Consider the following 18,996-nt stretch of genomic DNA (forward strand, 5'->3'; position numbering starts at 1 on the left):
CACTCATTTTGCTTACCTCCACGGCCAAGAGTCTGGGAGTAACGATTGACTCAAGTCTGTCTTTCTCTCTGCACATCAAGGCCACAACCCGGTCCTGCAGATACATCCTGCATAATATTCGTAGGATCCGTCCCTACCTCACTACTGACTCCGCCCAACTACTTGTCCAGGGCATGGTGACATCCCGTCTGGACTACTGCAACTCTCTCCTGTGTGGCCTTCCCTCTACTGCCATCAAACCTCTGTAGCTGATACAGAATGCTGCTGCACAAGTTGTGTTTGACTTGCCAAAGTGTTCCCATGTACCTCCTTTACTCATTTCTCTGCACTGGCTTCCTATTGCTGCCTGGATCAAATGCAAGACTCTGGTTATTGCCTACAAATGCATCAATAGAACTGCTCCCAGCTATTTACAAGACTTGATTAACTGCTACACCCGCACACCAAAGGTAAAGCACGGAGGTTCTCGGTTCTGGTGGAATGACCTTCCCATCTCTCACTCAGAACTGCTGAAGCTCTGTCTACATTCAAGAAGGGTCTGAAAACTCACCTTTTCCGGACCTACTTTGCTCATGATCTTTCCAGTTCATGTATTGTGTAAATGTTCATGCACTGTGACTTAATGATCATGCCCAGATAAGCCTTTACACAGCCGCTACTCCTGTATTGCATGCAAATGTTTGTGTACCTTATTAAAAAAAAAAAAAATTGTAGGAAGGTGATCAGGAGTCATCTATCCTGCGTTTTGTGCACCTACTCGAGCGATGAACATCGGTACATCAGGTGGAAAGTAACAAACTAGGTTTACTTAAGAATCACACGTCTGCAGCCATGTCTCTCTATCCTTATGCAATGCACAAATTTGTATTATCTCTGAGATGTACGTCGCTTTCGAGAAAAGAGTCTGCTAAATGAATAAATGTAAATGTAAATGCACAAATAAACAGCATTTATATGCCTTCAAGTAGGTGTTCATAATTTCTAACCCCTGTTTCATTTATTCATGTATGGTTACATGATGAAATAGCTGGAACCTAAGAGGGTTTTATTCACATTTTGTTTTTATCTTTAGAATTCCTAAAGTGATGTCAAAAAGTATTTGCCCCTCCCTAATTTTTTAGTTTTTTGCATATTTGTCACAGTTAAATCTGAATCGAACTGCTTGTCCCATACAGGGTTGCAGGGAGCTGGATCCTAACCCAGCAGCGCAGGGCGTAAGGCTGGAGGGGGAGGGGACACACCCAGGATGGGATGCCAGTCCATTGCAAAGCACCCCAAGCGGGACTTGAACCCCAGACCCACTGGAGAGCAGGACCCGGTCCAACCCACTGTGCCCCCCTGTCACAGTTAAATGATTGAGATCATCAAACAAATTTTAATATTACACAAAGATAACCCAAGTAAATACAAAATGCACTTTTTAAATGATGATTTCATTTATTAAGGGAAAAAAGCTGTCCAAACCTACCTGGCCCTATGTGAAAAAGTAATTGCCCCCTAAACCTAATAACTGATTGTGCCACCCTGTGCGGCAACAACTGCAATCAAGCATTTGCGATAACTGGCAATGAGTCTTTCACATCGCTGTGGAGGAATTTTGGCCCACTCTTCTTTGCAGAATTATTTTAATTCAGCCACATTGGAGGGTTTTTGAGCATGAACGGCCTGTTTAAGGTCAAGCCACAACATCTCAATCGGATTTAAGTCCGGACTTTGACTAGGCCACTCCAAAACCTTAATTTTGTTTTTTTTTTTGAGCCATTCAGGGGTGGACTTGCTGGTGTGTTTTAAATGAAATCATCATTTAAAAACTGCCTTTTGTATTTACTTGGGTTATCTTTGTGTAATATTAAAATTTGTTTGATGATATCAATCATTTAACTGTGACAAATATGCAAAAAAATGAAAAATCAGGGAGGGGGCAAATACTTTTTCACGGCACTGTATATAAGTCATTATGGTATTAAAAGAGCATTAAATGACTTTGTTTGAATGATTAATCAATCAACTAGTAAAATGAGGCATTATTCTGGTGCATTGCTAAAGTATCAATATTTCTTTTTCCCTGTCACAGTTCTGTGCCATAAAATGAACAACAATTACTCACTGACTTGCTGTAACCACTTGCCATTGTCACAGAGATCCCAGAATCAGTGGGCACAAGGGTAGGAGGGGTACATACCACCCATTCACACACTAAGGGCAATTTACCATCACCAGTGCACCTACACTCAGTGAAGTGCGTGTCTTTCAACTGTGGGAGAAACCCACACAACCCCAGGGAGAACATGCAAGCTCCACACAGACCATGTTGGATTCAAACTTACACCCAGGTACTGTGAGGCTGCAGCGCCACCCGCTGCACCACTGTGCCACCCTGAGGAGTATTTAATGTTTTTGAAATGTGTTAAATGTGTACTGCAAGGGGGGTGCGGTGGCACAGTGGGTTGGACCAGGTCCTGCTCTCCCATGGGTCTGGGGTTTGAGTCCTGCTTGGGGTGCCTTGCGGCGGACTGGTGTCCCGTCCTGGATGTGTCCCCTCCCTCTCCAGCCTTACGCCCTGAGTTGCTGGGTTAGGCTCCGGCTCTCTGCGACCCCGTAAGGGACAAGCGGTTCAGAAAGTGTGTGTGTGTGTGTGTGTGTATATGTATGTATGTATGTATGTATACTGCAGGTTATGATCAATTAAAGTAGGTTTTCAGACCTTATCCAGGCACCACCCTGCCGAGGAGCCCTTGTTGTTGTGGCCAATTGTTATTTTCCTCAGCTTCCCCAGATTTGGAGACTCCATGGTAAACTTGTCCTCTGTGCCTCGCTCAAAGTTGTCTTTGTCATTATCCAGCCGTCTCTCCCCTTCAGGAAAGATCATTCATATAAGATCTTCTATAGATAAACACCAGACAAGCGCAATCCATGTGTCAGGTATTCCATACAATGAAAAGGTTTTCTTTTAAATGAAGATTAAAAGTCATTCAATGATGAAATACTCAAAAAAATACTTTGCAGGAATATTAACAATTTTTTAAGTAGAAAAACATTTCACAAGAGTCAGGTATAGACCTGTATCAAGGAGACTCCTCACCTGTATCTCCGTATTCTCCGAAAATATTAAGGAAGACATCCGCATCTGTCCCGCTGCCCTTCACGTCAGCAGTGAATACACTTACAATGTATTTATTCACTGCAAAATGATGCCAAGATTACTAAAATAAAAAGTAAACAGGGTTGGACAGCAAGTTCAGCTAAGACCCAATCATGAACAAGACGCATGAATGTCTTGTTGAATGTTGAATAATTTTTGTGAACCACTTGCGTGTTACTATGGGCACCTTCAGAATGTGTCAGTGATGTTCTAACATAAGACTCTTTGACATAACAATGTTTACATACTCATGCAAAAGGAGGCAGTATTGCTGTGCGTTACTGAGGTCATATTTGCCCTACTGCAGATATCGGAGAAAGGAGGCCTGAAGAGGCACAGACAAGATGCTTGCTGGAAGGATTCTGTGCACCTTGGAGATAATAGGTCCACCTTTGAACAGAACATTTTTGGAGCTTTTAATCTGGACTCCAAATTCTAATACAGTTCTCCCTAGCAACTCACAGTCTAAATGGGAAACTAGGCTTGGGGAGTGTCTTACAGATGTTAAGAGATCTAAACTGCAGCTCATCTGAAGCACAAATGACCAGGTGTTGTTCTTTGCAAGGGGGAGGGGTCCTTACGTTTGGGCACGTCCATAGGGTTGAGGCTACCCAGCAGGTCGCGCACATACAGACCGTCCCCCTCCTCCTTGCTCAGCCAGTTGTTGCAGGGGAAGTAGAAGCGCAGGTGGGGTCGGTTAATGTCCGTCACCACAACGCGGTCCAGGAACCAGCTGGCATTCATGCCCGTGTTGTCATGCTCAATCCTGGGACACGGGAACCATGAAACGCACATGTGCCTGTGTACGGATCGTACAGCTTTCTATGTCTAAATGATGTACAGTATACTGTATGTCTGCTGTAAGCTCAGTCTTTCTGTGGATAGAACTTATGTGGATGAAACATTAGTTATTACTCATGCGCAAGTCTACTGAAGCCAGCAGAAATCAGGGAACAGGGATTCCACATAAATAAGATTAATTAAGAACGCAAAAATAAACATATCGCTGCTGTGTATAAAATAAAGAATTGTTGCATAAACACCTGCTGTTGCCTCCAACCTTATGGTTTGAGTCTTTCCTAACTTCAACAGCCCAGAACATTTCAGCCTTTCATTAAGATGTCTATGAAATGGATATGGTATGACTTTTAGATGCAAACACTCAAAGATTTTGAAATGACGTTAGACAATGAGCTCCCTGTGGGCGTATGAGTGACTAAGGCCCGTGAGTCAGACAGTCCCACAGAGTTTTCACCTGACTGACTGAATTGAAACATGTCCATTTTTCATTTCTTACACAGCACTTCTCGTTCATTTAAAATGCCCCAACACTCGAAGCGCTGTGCAAGTAACAAAAAGGTGACAACCGCCTAACTTAATTTTTCAAAGGCGGGAACAAACTAGGGAGAAATGACATTTCGTTTGTGCTTGTGCTCTGTGTTTTCTGCGATTCAGAAGCTGCATACCTGAGCTTTTTTATAGGTCCCACATTATTAGTTTTGATTCTGAACACATCCGTTTTGTTTTTCTCGAAGGCCGTTCTGCTTCTGTTGATGGAAATGAAGACAAGGCAATGAATGCGCTGACACACATAGCTGCTGTTTCCTCAGATGGATACGTACATGCTGTTGAACACGTCTTGGTCTGAACGGCACGGTGGAATCCTACACCAGCTTATGCCACATCTTATTCTGTAACCACAGTCACGTGCAAAAAGGCGAAGAACAGCGTTGCCCTTACAAGGGTCCCGCCAGCTTTCAGTAAACTCGATATTCTGGCTCAACAATGGCAGGTAAGCCAGTCATTGTCACTGACCCACATTTCGGTCTATGGTCCCCAGCTCACAATTAAGGCCGATATTAAATTCCATCAGACAATGCCATGGTGCAGTTGCTAATTAAGAAGCAAATGCTTAAGTAAGAAAACTGGCGAATCTGAATTACAGCACACTGAATCTATTTCACGGCATGAAACAAAATAAAAATAAACAGAAAGACTACAGAAATGCAGTAATCAAAAGTATGGCAAACAAACTTTAGGAAATGAGTGTCAAAGTTACGTTCTAAAAAAATATGTTTAAGTCTGTCTCTATTTAGAAAGAGTTTTATCTCCGAAGCATTAACATTTAAAGGTGCTTTAATTATAGGGAAGTCTTTGACATTAATCATAATGAAACCATTCAAACGATCATTCGGGTGAAATATGTGAACTTTTATCCAGATGACCATATAAAAGACATCACAGACTCTATGTAAAGTTTACTTTGTAGTATACCATCTTATATGTGTATGTAAGCAGTGATACATATATATATATATATGTGTATACACATATACTATATGTATAGATGTATATACCTGTATATATAATAAACACTGTTTACAGAATTTAAATGGTATCCTTATATGTGATACGATGTAAGGATACTATTTAAACACATACACAAATACACATATACAGTATAAATATAGTACAAATATTGTAGATGTGCTTGCATGCATACATATGTACAACATCAACATATGTAAAATGTAAGTACATATATATTTAAATACTTCTGCTTTTATTGCAGATACAGTTAACTAGTATGTATAAGAACCCAAACTTTACATGGACTTTGTGATGACTTTTATGAGTATATTTTTTTGATTCAGTTTTCTTTGTGGCGAGGGAGCACTAACAGTAGTTTAGAGTAGTAAGTAAGGTTTTAAAGTTTCTCTATTTGCACAATGAATTAATTCATTACAGCTTCCAGATGAACATATATTTATATGAGAGTATAAGTGTTTACCTAATAATCTTTGCTCCAATTTGTTTTACAATATTTGCTCATTTTGTTAATAATTCACTAAGACTGCATTTTTTTACCTTTACAAGGTAACCTCATGTTTCATGGTATACTGGAGTAAAAGTTCACGGTTTAGAATTGGTATCTTAATCGAATATAGCATTCAGGGGAAGGGTACATTTGTCATTTCACTTGTTAGTCTCCAGTGTCAACAGAAAGACAATGATATTGACCCATGACTGACCATTTTACGCCTTTCAGTGATTAACAGATCAATACTCGTGTGCAAATGGCATAGTACTGTAGTCTTTTTCAATTTAATTCAAATGGAAAAAGATCTACTGTACAATGCAATTCCACACCTCTCATATGGGTCCTTAATGTTGCTGAATAGAAATGCATGCTTATTCCGTCCTTTAGCCATGTCTGTAGTGGATCAGGAGGTTGCAACTTCACAACATGTTCATGTGACAGAACAGAATGTTAGCGAGAAGAATCAATCACTCATTTACGTGTTGCACTAACCTGACCTTTACACCAATAAAATGCATTCAGTTAACCTATGAGCTTATAATAAATTATCCAGGTTCCAAATTACTCAGCTTCCAATGAGCCTATCAGACAAACCTATGAACATCTATACAAAACAAGTTAAGCATATGATCTTAAGCTGTTCTTTATTTGTGTTGTAGCTTTTTGTAATGTGGAAGAAGCAATGTGTTGACATAAAATCTCATTTAGCGAGTCAGATACAGTAGGACAGCTCACACCGAATGGCAGGTACATACTGTACTGACAAAACCCATGCCTAAAGTTAAAGGATAGCATGCACTTCTGTATATACAGCATCATTCCATCATTACAACACAACACAACACAGGAGGGACTCTTTATGTGGTCTCCCATTCAAAGCCATCATTTTTACGAAAATATTATACCTCTTTTCTGTGCTGTTGGAGAAAAATGCAAAGTCCATATGTTAATTTCTACATTAACATTAGCTGTCATGAGGCCACATATGTGAAAAATAAATAAATACTATATAAGACGTTTAAAATAAAAAATACATAAGCATAAATAATACTTTCTAACTAAAGACATCTGCTCATATTAATATTTTATTCATAAATACAATTAAAGTTTTTGCATATAGTTTGTAACAGAAGAGATGGTGTTTACAACAAAACATTATGCATAATGTTTAAAGCATAGTTTTTCTCATTACATAATTTAAAGAAAATGTCATTCCAATTCAGTTACTATGCAGTTATTTTCGGTTTAAAAGCTATGAGCAAAGCGGAACATGTTGAAGAAAATGTGGTTTTCTTTCTGTATGTCAAATCACATTTATTTTCAACCCGCAAATCTGTTTTTAACCCCATCTCATGATCAATTGGAGTTATACGATACATGACATATGCACATACAGGAAAGTATCCAGAATTCTGAACCAGATTTCTTTTTTTTTACTTTGTACAAGTGAATCAGACAGTCTGCAAGAGGGATCTGTCATTAGATGGCACTCACTTGCTGGCAAGGTGCACCTTGGGAGTGATGCCGTACTCTCCAAAAAGGGTGACAAAAACGTTGGCATCTGTGCCAGCCCCTCTGACATCTCCAGTGACGGTGACCACCTCATAAACTATATTACGTTCACGTACACAGACATACAGACAGAAAGATGAGAGAGAGTTCATCAGGATGTGACACTTAAAAGAGAAGGTATAGTGCTTTGCCGCTACCTCAGAGAAATTATCCGACAAAAGAACTCAAACCATTTGCATTATTGTAGCATTTCAGTATTCACAGTTATTCATTTTTATTTCTCCAAAGCGACTTAATCGATTAATCGATCGTTAATCGATTCACAGTTATTTACCTATTGAAACAAGGGGGCAACTTTCCTGGAGAAATTTTAGGGTAGGTACATTGCTCGAGGGTACTACAGCCAGAGTTGAGATTCAAACCTGCAACCTGTGGGTCTAAAGGGAGCAGCTCTAACCACACACTACCAGCTGTATATTCATTTCAGGACTGAATAATCACACAGCACACTCTGTGAAGCACCTCTCCAATATAATAAGCGGTTACATACTGTAAATACCCATTACTCAGGCTCTAATACATTTATTACTAGCTTAATACTAGTAGTATTGGATATTCTCTCAGTAGATGCAGCTGCCTGGGAATCTTATTTCCATGGGCAATAAAATTTAAACTGTACCATCAAAATTCAAAATAGTAAGAATAACTCTTTATCTTCAAATGTAATTCAAATACTTTTTAAAACTAACAGAATACAGTGCTTCACCCCTATTCATTCCATTGAAAAGTATAGTTAAAGTTTAAGCAACACAGAAAGAAATGGAAATATTCCCATTCAAATTACACCTCTTGTACGTGTCGGCAGAATTTTAATTAACAAAAAACTGCATAACTGCTGACTGAAAGAGACAGAGTTGAATAATCTAAATATAACCTGTAATTTTAAATGACAATGACAGCATGAAATTTCATTCCATAGAGCACTGCCAGGGAATTCAATGCAGCGCATCAGCAACAAACACACTGTGGCCGTACGCCAGCTGCCACCACTCTTGCCTTTCAGTGCTGGATTGCTTCCTGCCAATTACTAAACTGATACTTTAAAAGCTTTAAAATGAGGTTTAAAACCCACATCATCACTGTAATCGGTGTTAAACACTGACAGGCTGTTTCTTATTACTCGAGCAATTATTCACAAGGGCAGTACAGGAGTGCCTAAAATGAATATTAAGTTCATCGCCGAATGTCTGGAAATTAGACATAAATAATCTCAGGACCAATTTAATACCCATTCTGAATGAGTTCATCTGTGCTGGAATGCATACCTACTGTACATAATACTTAATGCAAAAAATTCTTTAATGAAACTTCAAAGCAAGCATCCTTTTTTTCCAAGGTGAATTGAGTAAAATGTTGTAGTCTTGGTTTATGGCCTGCATTTCAGTCAAAAGGACTAACAATAATGGAATTGTAACCCAAAAGAAATAGTTTTGCTCATGCTAGAGTCCTGTGGTCCAAGATCATAGGTTCAGTGAAGTTCGTGGTTTTGACCTGGATCGTGTGCCCACAAGGTGCAATAGTATGGTCCAGGTTCAAAGTAGACCAAGTCATGTGTACATCAATATAAACATACTTTTAACCTGATATTCCCGTCTCAAGTATAACTGTCACAACCGCCTGGGTTATATAGTATGTCAAGACTTATTAGTAATGTGGCACTGCTCAGCATTAGCTATTGTTAATTACAATAATTGTAAAATTGGTTTCTATACATACAACCATGTTTGCCATATAATGTTCCATAAGCTAAAATATGTTATTGGAATTGAACATTTTTGTTATTCATATCAAGTCACAGCTTAAGAAAGTCTCACTCAATAACCTCTCAGTTTAGCTTTCCACAGATCTAGGATTAAGGAATGCTCATGCCAAAAAATGTTGAAGTTGACTGAATTAAACACTAAGAGCTTCACATCGTGTACCTCACACCATAGGACTTCCTTCTTCTCATGCCACCATGATTCGTTGTTGAAAGAGGCTTGCATAGCATAAGCAATATATAAGTAGTCAATGCAAAAAACTTAAATCATTTCAGAAACATGCAAGGTGTTTAATCAAATGGAACATCAACATCAGAGAATAAAAAATGCAAGGATTTCAGCAGGTGCTGTCACTTTGTGCCTAGATATTATGGGACAGCGTTACCTTTTTTCTTGTAGTACTCATCCTCATATCCGTCTGATGAATCGCTTTGGTAGTTAAGCAGCTCCCTCTCATAGATCTCAGCATAGTCAATTTGCTTAGCTTTGGACTTCTTTCCCTTCCCTTTCTTCTTGTCCTCATCACTGTCTGTGGAATCTTTCTTAAATTTCTTTCCCTTCTTTTTCTTTTTAGAATCATCCTCCTCTTCTTCCTCAGGAATCTCCTCCTCATCATCAGCTTGCTTCTTCTTGTGCTTTTTACCGCCCTCCTTGGATTTCTTGTCTTTAGATCCCATGTCTTCTTGTTGGTTGCCGTCAGAAGATGAGAGCCTTTTCTTCTTTTTTTTCTTCTTATCCTCTTTGATAGGGCTGTTCACTTCTTCTTTCTCGGGTATCTCACTGGCTTTCTTCTTCTTGTCCTTTGCCTTTGGGTCATTGTTGTTCTGCTCTTCTTGGCCATCTGGCTCAACATTGGTCACCTCAACATCTCCTCCTTTCTCATCAGTTTCCTTCTTTTTTCTGCTGCTATGCTCCTTTTGTTTATCCTTGGTTTCACTCTTTCTCTTACTCTTTTTCTCAGTGGAATCTGGTACTCCAGACTCTAAGTCCTCTGTAGTCTTTGATTTCCGCCGCTTACTGCCAGAAACTTCTCTGTTTGCGACTGACTTGCTCTTCGACTTTGGCTGTCTCTCCTCAGCGTCATCATCCCCCTCCTTGCTTTCTTCCGTTCTTGGTGTTTTTTTCTTTTTTGTGGCCATCTTTTATTTATTTGTTTCCCTGGCCTCCGTGCTGTAACTGATTCCTGAGTTTCTAAGTGTAAGACAACTCACTTGACCCATGACTCCACAGTAAGGGGCCACCAGGCCAGGGCAAATGGGTTCGCATTGGACTCTGGGTATGGTCCAGGTAAAGCAAGGCAGGTTGGGGTGGCCTGGGCAGCTGTGTCCTTAACCGCTACTCTTGTGACTGCAGCATCAACCTCAAGTTCATGAAAAATTACTACACTTCCATGAGTCATGTGACCAGAAGAGAAAGCCCAGTGAAAAAGGAGACTTGCAGGGCGAACTTATCTTACAGGCTACACTGCTCTTCATTATTCATAGTGTTAGGATCGCTTTACGTACCAGGGATGTCTCAGTTTTGCCTGCATGTTGTCACTTAATTAAATACACAAAAATAAACCAGAAAATCACATTGTCATGTCACACGTGTGTCATCTGTGATGTTACACTTCACTAAGAGAGGAATTTCAATGTCAGAGATGCTTACCTTCAGAGCCAATTACAGAGTTTGGATATCTCAGATTTATGCAGTTCTCATAATAGCAAATACTGCACAATATATCTGCTGGTAAGACAAGTGTTTGTATAGATTATTCTTAAATACATTTGCTTAGACTCATTGTAAGGATTAAAAAAATCAGACAACATATCATATCCAAAAAAGCCATAGTACAGATAAAAAAGCCACTAAATATTATTCATAGGAATGTATTTGTTGACAATTCCTTCATTTCTGTTTTAATAATTCTACTGTACTCAATATTACTGTGCAGTATTACTGTTTCTAAATATGTACTTTATTATTATCCCTAGACAGTCCATATGCAGAACTGTTTTCCAGAGATCTTGGGAAATCTCTTATGTTTGCAGAATAACTATAAAAAAATAATTATTTAATCACGCTATGTCTCTTATAAAAATAGTAATTTTTGAATGTTTGGAAGTAAGAAGTCTATTTGCATTCTTATTAGCGAGCAGAGAAGCCTTGAATATGGTGACACCTGCTGTTTGACATCATTCAGCTCATACATAAAATAAAAAGAGATTTATTAAAAATAAATTTTGCTTTCCATACATGTTTTGGAACAGCTTCTTTGCTAAAGGCTGCACTGATCTAGACCTTTGTGTTGGGAACAACATCTAAGGTGGAATACATTCTGTAGAAGAAAATCTATATCAGCATTTATGCAGTATTCATGTATTTATTAGCAGCATTTAGGGTAATCTCTGTCTAGGCATTTTGGAGCATGTGTTACCAACTTAGCTCTAAAACATTATTGTCCATAAATGTAATGTCACATTTTTTGGTCTCAAAGTTTACATAATCAGTGTTATTCTTTTTTTGTTGTTGTTCTTCACATACCAGTTTCTTGGCCTTTTGCGTTACAAGGTATATCCATTTACTTCTTGTTAACATGCAGTAATTGATACACCTGAAGTTGTCCATAGCCACCCCTTGTATTTCCAGTCATGTTGGCAGCTACTTCACCTCATACATAGCATAGTTCAAGAACTATTTTATTCTGCCTTTATTGACAAAGGCTTCTATTATGTACTGTGAAGGGAACTTCTGATCTGATCTTGCAGATGATGCTGACAACCAGTGTTTTAAGTAATGCGCCAGCCTATATGGATGCTTAACCTATAATTTTCATAAAAATACAGAACAGGTTTTTGAAATTTGATATATTCCTTGTTACCTAATAAGCCAGTATCAGTCAAATCTCTTTTATTCATGAAGACCATAAGGTAATACATTACATGTAAAGAAGACAGTCACCTAATACACCATGTTAGTCCTTATATATTAAGTAAATTATTCCATTACTCTCATTAGTGCTACTTGATACAAATTGAAAATGAAACAAGTAAACCTTTTGGTTCAAGGTATTCTTAAGGAAAGGAGGTCATTGTAGAAATGCCTGGAAATAGGAAATACCCTCTGTTAAGTCATAAAATGGAATCTCTCAGGAGAATATAAAACATGTTTAGGTGTATATCTGCATTCAACAGGAAAGAACTTATATAGTGAATACACACACTGTAATTGTGGAGAAAAAATAATAAATAAAAAGTCAAATCACAGTGTAATTCACTATTACTAACTTGTTCTTAAGTAGCTGACACCTGTCTCCAAAGTGACTTGCAGTACTACATATAATCTACTATAGTACCTACAATCATCCACCTATTTATACAGCAAAAGAATTTAACAGTGAAGTGGACTAGTATTGTTTTTAAACAACTTTTATGAGAAGAACAAGGAATGAATGGCAGGGGGGTATAAGTAGAATAAACTTTTTAATGCTGAAACAGTGAAGTGCTCTGTATAAACATTGGTTTGAATGATCTTTCGAGTCCTCATTTATACCGAAACATTTATTTTCACTTAGCAAACATTTTTATTTAGTATGGCTTATATTGCTCACAGTTAAAATATTCATTCATCCATCATCAATAATCACTTATCCAGTGCAGGGTCATATTTGTCCACAGTTTGTCCTGGAGGCAAAAAGAGTGAAGCAGGGTATACCCTGGATAGGATGCCAGTCCATCAAAGGGCAGTCTCACACACACTCATTCAGTCACACAAATACAAAATAAGGGCAGTTTAGAGTCACCAACCCCACCTGAAACACTGTGGGAAGAAAACCTACCTGAACAGAGTGGAATGCGCAAACTCTACACAGAATGAGCCAGATTGAAACTCACACCTGAGCCCACAATCCAGGCACTGTGATGCACCAGCACTACTCACTGTACCACCATAAAACCTTTCTAATTTCTTCTTTAGTCCAGTTTGACCTCCAGTGGGAATTGTGCATCCCTCATTCTGTTCGTGCTCTCAGTTACACGGCTGTGATCGCCAACTAATAGGCCTACTTTTCTTCTTACAGCCCAGCTGTAATCCGTGATGTCCTGCTGCTGCTCAGCCACATCAGCCACATGTGAGAATTTGGATGCTATTCTGTTTAATAGTGGCCACTGGGATATTTCATGGCAACTCTGCAGAAGATGTCGATAGGTTATTTAATGATGAGTGCAGATGGTCAATGGTCTGTTCAATGTAACGTCTGCAAATATGTGGGGTAGAAAACTGCAGCATAGATTTATCCCTGTACTGCTGGTTGGCCTGGAAAGGTATTCTGCTTTTGAAAATTGTGATTATTTTTCTCCTGCCTGGTTCTTCATTTCCTTGTGATATCATGTAATGTCACGGACCAACAGTTGATACTGGCACGGAGATGCCGTCTGGCTGCTAGGCAGTATCAAAAAGAGGCACAATCAGCCATGACACACTTAAAAAGCAGGTCTCGTCTTCTGATGGCTTTGGGCACTTTCTTCAGCACCCACATACGTATATTTTCTGGACAAGAGCATTTTCCGCTAAAGCCCAAAATCAGAATGGTTGCTTTGAATCAACTTAAAAGGCATTACACGGAATGCAAAGCAGGAGCAGTTGCTGAATTGAAAAAAATGGTTAGGAATGTTACATTGTTTTCAGTGAAGTGCACTTTACATGACATGTTTTAAGTGCTCTTCGCAGTGAATATTTTGCGGAGGTGGACTTACTTGTAAGGTGTTTGATATAGAACCAAGTAGACAAATATTTCATGTAATATGACAAGCTACTGTCAAATATTTCAGAAAAGGAATTTGCACCTCCTGCGTGTGTTTGTCGACTGGGATTAAAATACGTGCGTCAAAGGACGTACATCTGTTACTTTCCCAAGCATTCATTAGCTCTGAGCTTATTTTGCAGGATATTCAAGTTGCTTTTTTAACTGGCAGATAAAATGAGCTGTACAAATGCTGTATGACAGGTCAGATTCCAAACTGCCACTCATTTGACAAATTAATTTTATTTTCCAAATAAAAGTTGTGAGAGAAAAATAAAAAAACAGCAAGTTTATATACAAACAGTGTGTAGATTTTGGTCAGCAGCACCACGTCTGCTCCAGTTCAGTTTTGTGACCAGTTCTCCAGGAAGGTTACAACTCCATTACTTTCACTCATAATTCCTAGCATTTTCAACCATAAATATCACATACATGCAGTTAAATCATTCTGTGTAACTATTAAAGGTCAACACAATGACTCTTTATGCCGTAGCATATTTATGTCATCGAAATATAGCTTTCTGTTTTACTTTTTAAAATGTTGTATCTGATACCTTGATGTCTTCAATTTATTAAGGAATTTAGTCAAGAAAAGTGGTTTATTTAATGTAAAAAATCCTGATTCAACACTTATGTCTAAATTATAGCGAACCAATTGATTTGATTTAAATTTTGTTATGGAGCCAAAGTTATATCAGGCAAAGTCTAAACTGAACCAATAATTGCTCACTCTGCTGCATGTAATATTTGTACACAGCAAACACAGAGACATCACAGAGGAAACACAATTTAGCATACAGAGGCACAGTGATATTGCAAACCGTGAAATATACAAAACCTGAAAGCATGTTCCGAGACTTAGTGGCATCAGTTGGTATCATTGGTAAGCATTTTGTAAACACAATGCATGACTGTATGCTTAGCCAAAATTACGAGGCTTTGATAGGATTGTTGTGTATGCATATTGCATATACATTGTTTTTCACACTCTTTATGGATAATTGTCACACGTACTTTTCGTTTTTTTCAATCTGACTAAATCAACTCTATAGGTAAAGTTCAGCAGAGTGAATTATTAAATAAAATTGAACATGTCAATGTGGTTGTGTTTTTTGTAACTTTTTAGTGCAAATACTATTGGAAACATTGTAAGCTGAGGATTTTTTAAGATACTTTGCAACACAGTTACCTTTCTGTCTTTAAAAACTGTCTTATGAATATTATAGACCTAAATGAAATGTTGAGAGGTGCTATATGTAATGTTGTGACAATAGTCTGAAATACACTGAAAAAAATTGTGAATTCTCAGTACAAGAATTAAACCAGTTAACATATTTAAGTTTAAAAACTCAGGGGACTGTGCTTACTTCATTTTGAGCAGATCACCAAGTAACATCGGTGCTGAATTCTTAAATGTCACCAGAAATTTTGTGTGGATCCCCAAAATAGAGATTAAGAATAAGTTCCATATTATGAAAATAACTTCTGTTTAAAAGGCAATTATTAATTACTCAGCAATATTAAAATATGTTTCTGTTGTTATTGCAAAGCTATAGAGAATCAGTTCTTCCAATTGTATTTCAGAAAACAGAACTAAATTTAAAAATCTGTTCAAATCTCATCAGTGTTATTTTAGATTTGTTGTTAAAAATATGCTGCACAATTTTTCAGGAATGAGCATTGTGTTTTAATGTCTACCGGGTAGTTTCTTTGCATGGCTGTAACTATGCACTCAAAGCAGCAGACAAAGAATATCATGCATCACTGTTAGAGTACACTACAATATTTACATGAGAAATGTAACTTAGCTTTACACTTGACATGTGGATGACAGCTAACAATTATATTTAAACATACTCTATATTATTTTTGAAATGTATCATAAATCCCATTTTATTGGCAGTTGGCTATAGCATTTCCTCAGAAATGCATACTGAAGAGCAATGCCACTTGTGCTCATTGGGAAATGAGATTTTGGCTTCAGAATCCTGTTATTTACATTATTTCCATTATTTCCACTCAATATCTAATATTCCAGAAGCCATCGTTTTTTAATGAGTTATGGAGATCACATTACGACTGTTTCACAAAACCCGTCAGCAAATAATTGGCATACTCCTTGGTTGATAAGCCTCTGAAAAACTCATATATTATTGTTACAAGTGTTCAAATACATGTATTTTTCAACAACACTACACTGTGTTTATATCAAAGTAAATATCCTGGCCACCGTTATTGCCTTACTACTTCGTAAACACTCATGTTGACAAAAATGCAAGAGAATTATGAATGAAACAGAAATAAAATTTCGCTTTTTCCAGTGAACATCCTTTTGGCAAATAGAATTTGTTCTAGGCAGCAGAATATCTAGCTAATACTACATTTACAGATAGAGGATTTAATTGCAATATATCTTACATTTATATAATTACCCTTAAGATAAATTGTTAACTGGCTTCTTAATTACTTCTTACTCAGGATATCGAGAGCGAACATCATAAATGACATTTGGCATGGACACAAGTAACTGTGAGGAAGAGTAAACGACAAAGAAAGCACAAATGCTTTGCCTCATGTTTGCTTTGAAAGTGTCTCAGGTGAAAGTCAACGACATTCTCATGCACCTTGATACTTAAAAACTTTAGGAGAACACAAGGAACACTGGGAAACGTGAGCCAAACCCTCTGCAAAGCAGGCAGTGACACATGTGGAGTCCATCACCTACAAGATCCCGTGTGCACCTGGAGGATTCCCCTGCTATGCAGGTGCAGGAAATTAAAGATCTCATGGGGCATGTCGTGGAAGCCAGGCCTGGGCTTGACGTTGTCGTAATAGTGGTGTGTGACGAAGATGCCTGAGGGGTTCATGGGAAAAGCCCAGAAGCCATACAAATGGACCTCCTCGCACAGCTCCATAGCGGCCGTCACCAGCATGAGGCCACTACTCAGCCTCTTGGCACGGACACCTTGCACCGACCAGAAGCGCTGCACATTCAGCAAGTACTGTGGATGGAAGAAAAACACGCCCTTCTGTGAGTCAAAGTCGTCCAACATGTACTTGACGCGGAAGGAGACGTCAGTGTTACGCGTGTTGTAGAAGGCTGGGAGCACCACTGAAGAGTTCTTATAGGTCTGCAGAACCTTGTACAAAGGCTTTCTCCACTTCTCCAGCTTCTGGAACCTGACACAGGAGGACACAGGCCAATGAGTAACGAACAAATTATAGAAGTGAAAGACAGACTGACTTAATTCTCTCAGTCAATGTCTTTGTCAATGCATCAAAAGCCAGCATTTTATTTGAAAAAATCCAAGCATCAAAGAGTACAATGTGCCAGAATATTTTAGAGCTTAGCTTGCTGCTGTATTGTAAATCCTGTATTGGAAATGACAAAAAAGAGCTCACAGGAAGGCCATGGGGAGGCTCTTCCTTCTGATGAGACCTTTGGTGGCGGGTTGTAATCCCTCAGACATAATGCAGCAATGTAGGACCCCTTGAGGCTCCCAATGACAATAGGGTACTAAGTCAACAAAGTTCCTCCAATTCCTCTAACACCACAACCACTAAGCCAAATGGTGACAGAGGGAAAAACACAAACCTTAATTTAAGATTCTTACTTGATTTCCGGTAACATTAAATGTTTCTTCTTCGATTATTGTTTTATTCTAAATCCATCAATTCGGCAAATTCACTGCTGCATGTTGCTGTGGTGAGTTAAAAATCGGACCCCTAGTAATATTTTATACAGAGAGTTGAGCGAGCTGCATGATGCTCCATATCAGCAGTGGATCGGTCATTTCAAAGTGCGCAAAAGTCTTTCCATTTTATTAGAGAGCCACACACATATGAGTCACCTCTTATTTTTGTTAGTTGTTTTAAGAAGACTGCAGATGTTTGGATACCCAAACGTTCTCTTTGGATTTCAAATCTTCAACCAATGCACATTAAAATATGAAATTATAGCTGCAAATATCAGTAAATAATCAGCATTGTAGGGCAGGAAAACCAAACATTTTTTTGAAGAAGAAAACAGCAGCAACAAAATGTTATACAGTGTACTATTCTAATAAAGAGCTAAAGAAACGTAAATTTTTTAGAAAGGAATTACAAAGACTTCTAATTAAGACATTATACCGAAGCATAGGTCATCATGGACAAGTCAAATGGCAACTCATAAATGGTACATTTTAATGTATATCTTTTTTATTTTGTTATCAAGCGGTTCAGAGAATGTGTGTGTGTGTGTGTGTGTGTGTGTGTGTGTGTGTGTGTGTATTTCTGAACATTTAAGATATGCCGAGTGCAATGCTCTGCCTTGGGCTCCCACTTGGACTGTGTTCTAAAGGTCAAGAGAGAATTCAAAATTAGATGAGTGCCTCCAGAAATTGACCAGCCTCCACACATACCCTGGCAGAGAGCATATTGGGGTCATGCAGTGAACAAAAAATCAAGCATGGAACTTTCAATAGTTTCCTTTTGCAAAACACATGTTAGGGTACAGGCTGCAGATAAAAGAGTTGTTAGAGCCATTGCCTTGCAACTGAAAGACCAATTAAAGTCATAATTTTTAATCCCATGTTTTGTTAGTACCCTCAAGCAAGGTTACTCTCAGTTGCTACAGTAAGAATACCCTGCTGCATAACTGAGTGAATAATTGTAAGAAATCTGCTATACAAACATTGTAAGCTGCTCTGGTGGAAGACATTGCGTGAATGTAACAAGTACACATAGCAGGTACATTTGTGAAAGTCTGGACTTAATGAAGGAATATGGTAGCTGTGTTTCTTGGGATAATTTGTTTAGTAACTAGGTAATGTGAAAATATGACCTCCAATGAAATGCCCACTATGCAAAGTTTTATGGACTAGAGGTCTATTAGTCAGTCACTCAGTTCCCTTCCACTTGTCCTGGAAAGTGTTAT

The 18,996-nt window shown here is 38.3% G+C and overlaps 2 protein-coding genes across 4 annotated transcripts in view; both read right to left on the reverse strand.

Annotated features, from left to right (window-relative positions):
• The window catches only part of loxhd1a (lipoxygenase homology PLAT domains 1a), a 45,861-nt gene extending 35,167 nt beyond the window's left edge, over positions 1 to 10,694 (reverse strand). The window contains exons 1-8 of the mRNA XM_029253074.1: positions 10,507 to 10,694; positions 9,939 to 10,405; positions 9,681 to 9,824; positions 7,458 to 7,572; positions 4,609 to 4,689; positions 3,724 to 3,908; positions 3,083 to 3,181; positions 2,705 to 2,853 (exon numbers count right to left, since the gene is read on the reverse strand). Coding sequence (XP_029108907.1) covers positions 2,705 to 2,853; positions 3,083 to 3,181; positions 3,724 to 3,908; positions 4,609 to 4,689; positions 7,458 to 7,572; positions 9,681 to 9,824; positions 9,939 to 10,405; positions 10,507 to 10,694 — 1,428 coding nt within the window. The remainder of the gene's footprint in view (positions 1 to 2,704; positions 2,854 to 3,082; positions 3,182 to 3,723; positions 3,909 to 4,608; positions 4,690 to 7,457; positions 7,573 to 9,680; positions 9,825 to 9,938; positions 10,406 to 10,506) is intronic.
• A 3,529-nt stretch (positions 10,695 to 14,223) lies between these two features.
• The window catches only part of st8sia5 (ST8 alpha-N-acetyl-neuraminide alpha-2,8-sialyltransferase 5), a 28,759-nt gene continuing 23,986 nt past the window's right edge, over positions 14,224 to 18,996 (reverse strand). For all 3 annotated transcript variants that reach the window (XM_018736850.2, XM_018736852.2, XM_018736851.2), the window contains one exon: positions 14,224 to 17,258. In XM_018736850.2, coding sequence (XP_018592366.1) covers positions 16,796 to 17,258 — 463 coding nt within the window. In that variant the 3' untranslated portion in view covers positions 14,224 to 16,795. The remainder of the gene's footprint in view (positions 17,259 to 18,996) is intronic.

The sequence above is a fragment of the Scleropages formosus genome, chromosome 6 (genome assembly GCF_900964775.1).
Source record: "Scleropages formosus chromosome 6, fSclFor1.1, whole genome shotgun sequence".
In the NCBI taxonomy this organism is placed as follows: domain Eukaryota; kingdom Metazoa; phylum Chordata; class Actinopteri; order Osteoglossiformes; family Osteoglossidae; genus Scleropages; species Scleropages formosus.